The 2,719-nt window shown below is 45.5% G+C and overlaps 1 protein-coding gene across 1 annotated transcript; it reads left to right on the top strand.

Annotated features, from left to right (window-relative positions):
- Nucleotides 1-616: 616 nt before the first annotated feature.
- On the top strand, nucleotides 617-2,470 carry LOC148039263 (uncharacterized). The gene is made up of 2 exons (XM_087675149.1): nucleotides 617-1,373; nucleotides 1,781-2,470. The coding sequence occupies exons 1-2, from the start codon at nucleotides 1,125-1,127 to the stop codon at nucleotides 2,057-2,059; spliced, it is 528 nt and encodes a 175-aa protein (XP_087531275.1). The 5' UTR covers nucleotides 617-1,124; the 3' UTR covers nucleotides 2,060-2,470.
- The last annotated feature ends 249 nt before the right edge of the window (nucleotides 2,471-2,719 follow it).

Here is a 2,719-nt window from a genome sequence, read left to right on the forward strand (position 1 = left end):
TGTCTATTGTACATTTCATTTTAATGTTTCACCAAAATATTAAAAGATACAAATTCTTTCATTTGGACACCATTACTTGACGTGAATTGAACATGTCAGAGCAACTCAAGTCTATATCTTTTATATCAATTAACAGAAGGTTTTGCAAGGGGGCCACATGGTGCATGTGACCCCCCCCCCCCTACATGCAAAACCTTTTGGTGGCTCCACATAGCATGACATTGCTCGTCCTATGTTATCCCACCCGCCTACCTAGTCTTAGCGTGAAGCGGTGTTAGTTAAAGGCTTTCAAGGTGATCAAAAAGTGCAAAATATTGATGGCCATGATACGTTCGCGTGGCCCTTGATTGACCTAGCCTTTAGCATTGAGCTTGAGCTTTTTAGACACGAAAAGATTGTATTAGATTTAAAGAAAATAGTGTGATGCAAAGGTGGGCCATCTGAATCCAAGACATCGATCGTTTTTGCCTTCCCCTCTTATTTACACGTGAAATAGTTTGTATTAACAAAGAATACCCTTAGTCACAAAATCTTAAGGCCTTACAAAAGATGAGATTTTGGCCACATTTGAGATACTAGGTTTCCTACATGTACCAATCAGCTCTCTTTTTTCAACGCGGTGCCTTGCCCTCTTTTTTCACCAAGGTGGTCTTGCGAATGTTAGCGATGCAACATTGGGTGGTTTTGGGGCCTAGATATCGAGTGGCACCATGGAGCGGGGAAAGAGTGGATGAGTTGTTAGTTGAGGCAAAAATTTCATAGGCAGGAGACAAGGATGATGATTTGGACACGTATATGAGTGAGAGAGAGAGGGGGGGGGAGCATATAACGGTATTAAAAGATGACTTGGTTTTCCGCGTCTAAACTATGGCTTTGTTTAGTGTAACTCAAGGCGTGACTAATCCAGGGCAGTCGATATAAAAGGCGACAGAGACGACCTAAGAGCCTAGCAAAGCTAAGCCTTTGTCGTTGGTGGCAGATCCTCCTCATCTCACAAGTTACAACTACTCCCGCTCTTATTATGAGCTGCATCACCCATTAGTCTCTTCTGCTCTTGCGCTGCCCTACATTCAATCATCACTTCCTTGGCACCGGAGCATAACCTAGTGCACATCTACATCACCATGAATGGAGGTTCATTGCAAACTATGATCAAGGTTAATGGGAGCGATGAGGCGAAATTACAAGCTGATACAGTGGGTCATGGTGATGAGGAGAAACCACAGTACAACAATCATACTATTGCGGCTGCTGATGATGACGATCATGGTACTGTGGTTGCGCTGGCGGATTTGTCTCGGATGATGGCGGATTTTGCGAGCGAGAGAGACTGGGAGAAGTTCCATAGCCCAAGGAATCTTCTACTGGCCTTAGTAAGTATTAGCTTTCTTCCTATATTCTAGCCTTGCCAATTCCTCAAGGATCTCTCTCTCTCTCTCTCTCTCTCTCTCTCTGTACTCTCTGTTTTAGTCATGTCCTACTGTGCGGTAGCCTTACGTTTCAGGTACTACTGTCGAATATGACAAGCTCATCAAGAGAGCCGCTCCATAGCTAGTAGAGTAGGCTAGCTCTCTTACAAAGGCTCATCGGAATTCGAAAATTGGAGATTCAAGTAACACACATACACACAAACACACACACTCTCTCTCTCTCTCTCTCTGTCTGTGGGCGTGTGCGTATCTCTCCTTGCAGACATCAGTATGATCAGTAACAATTGTAGTATGGAGATGGTGTATTAATTCTGTATGGGGCTGCTGCATGCGGAATGATGTCGCTGCAGGTAGGGGAGGTCGGGGAGCTATCGGAGATATTCCAGTGGAAAGGGGAGGTGGCGAAGGGGCTGCCGGACTGGGCGAGGGAGGAGAGGGAGCACCTCGGCGAGGAGCTGTCGGACGTACTGCTGTACCTGGTGCGCTTGGCCGACATCTGCAACGTCAACCTGGGCCAGGCCGCCCTTCGCAAGCTCAAGAAGAACGCCATAAAGTACCCCGTCGACACCTGTCTCAAGTTAGCCGCAGCTGCAGCCGTCAGCTCGGCCAATCACCCCAATCAGTCATAACACCCCTAACTGAATATTAAGTACACTTACAGAGAGAGAGAGAGAGAGAGAGAGAGAGAGAGAGAGAGAGAGAGCACAAATCCCCCCCATCCATGTTTTGCTCATCGCACCCCGGCCTCCCATCCCTGCATCCTGCCTAATCCTTTTCTGCGACTGATCTGATAACATTGCTTCTTCCCCTTCACCTTTCTGCGTCCACCCATGCCTTACTTGTTCTACATGGATTGCCACTGAAGACTAGTACTTTTGAGGCTTGCCCTTCTCCTCTTGTAAATTCTCATACGATACTGTTCCCTGCACAGTCCACTGGCTCTCACAGCGATGAACATGCGCTTTGTATATTTCGTACATTACAGAGAGCCTATGCTAAAAAAATGTCGCGTTTACATTAATGGTTTTGCCGTTTTAAAACACTCTCTTTTGTTGTTTTCTAGTCTTTTGCTAGAATTGCTGCACATAAAATGATCATCAACATCATAGCTAGTTAGATTGACACCAATATAGTCAATGTTGTTGCTTGCCTCAATTGCAAAGCACCCCACACCAAAGGCATGCTTTCATCTCGACTTTTTGGGGAGTCAATTTGATTTTATACCGCAAGTCACAAGTTTTGGTCTTTTTTTTTTGCAATGCCTTAAAAGTATTGGATAAATAGTGCCA

This window comes from Lygodium microphyllum, chromosome 3 (assembly GCF_053477565.2).
Source record: "Lygodium microphyllum isolate KBCC chromosome 3, Lygodium_microphyllum_v1.1.10, whole genome shotgun sequence".
NCBI classification, from domain to species: domain Eukaryota; kingdom Viridiplantae; phylum Streptophyta; class Polypodiopsida; order Schizaeales; family Lygodiaceae; genus Lygodium; species Lygodium microphyllum.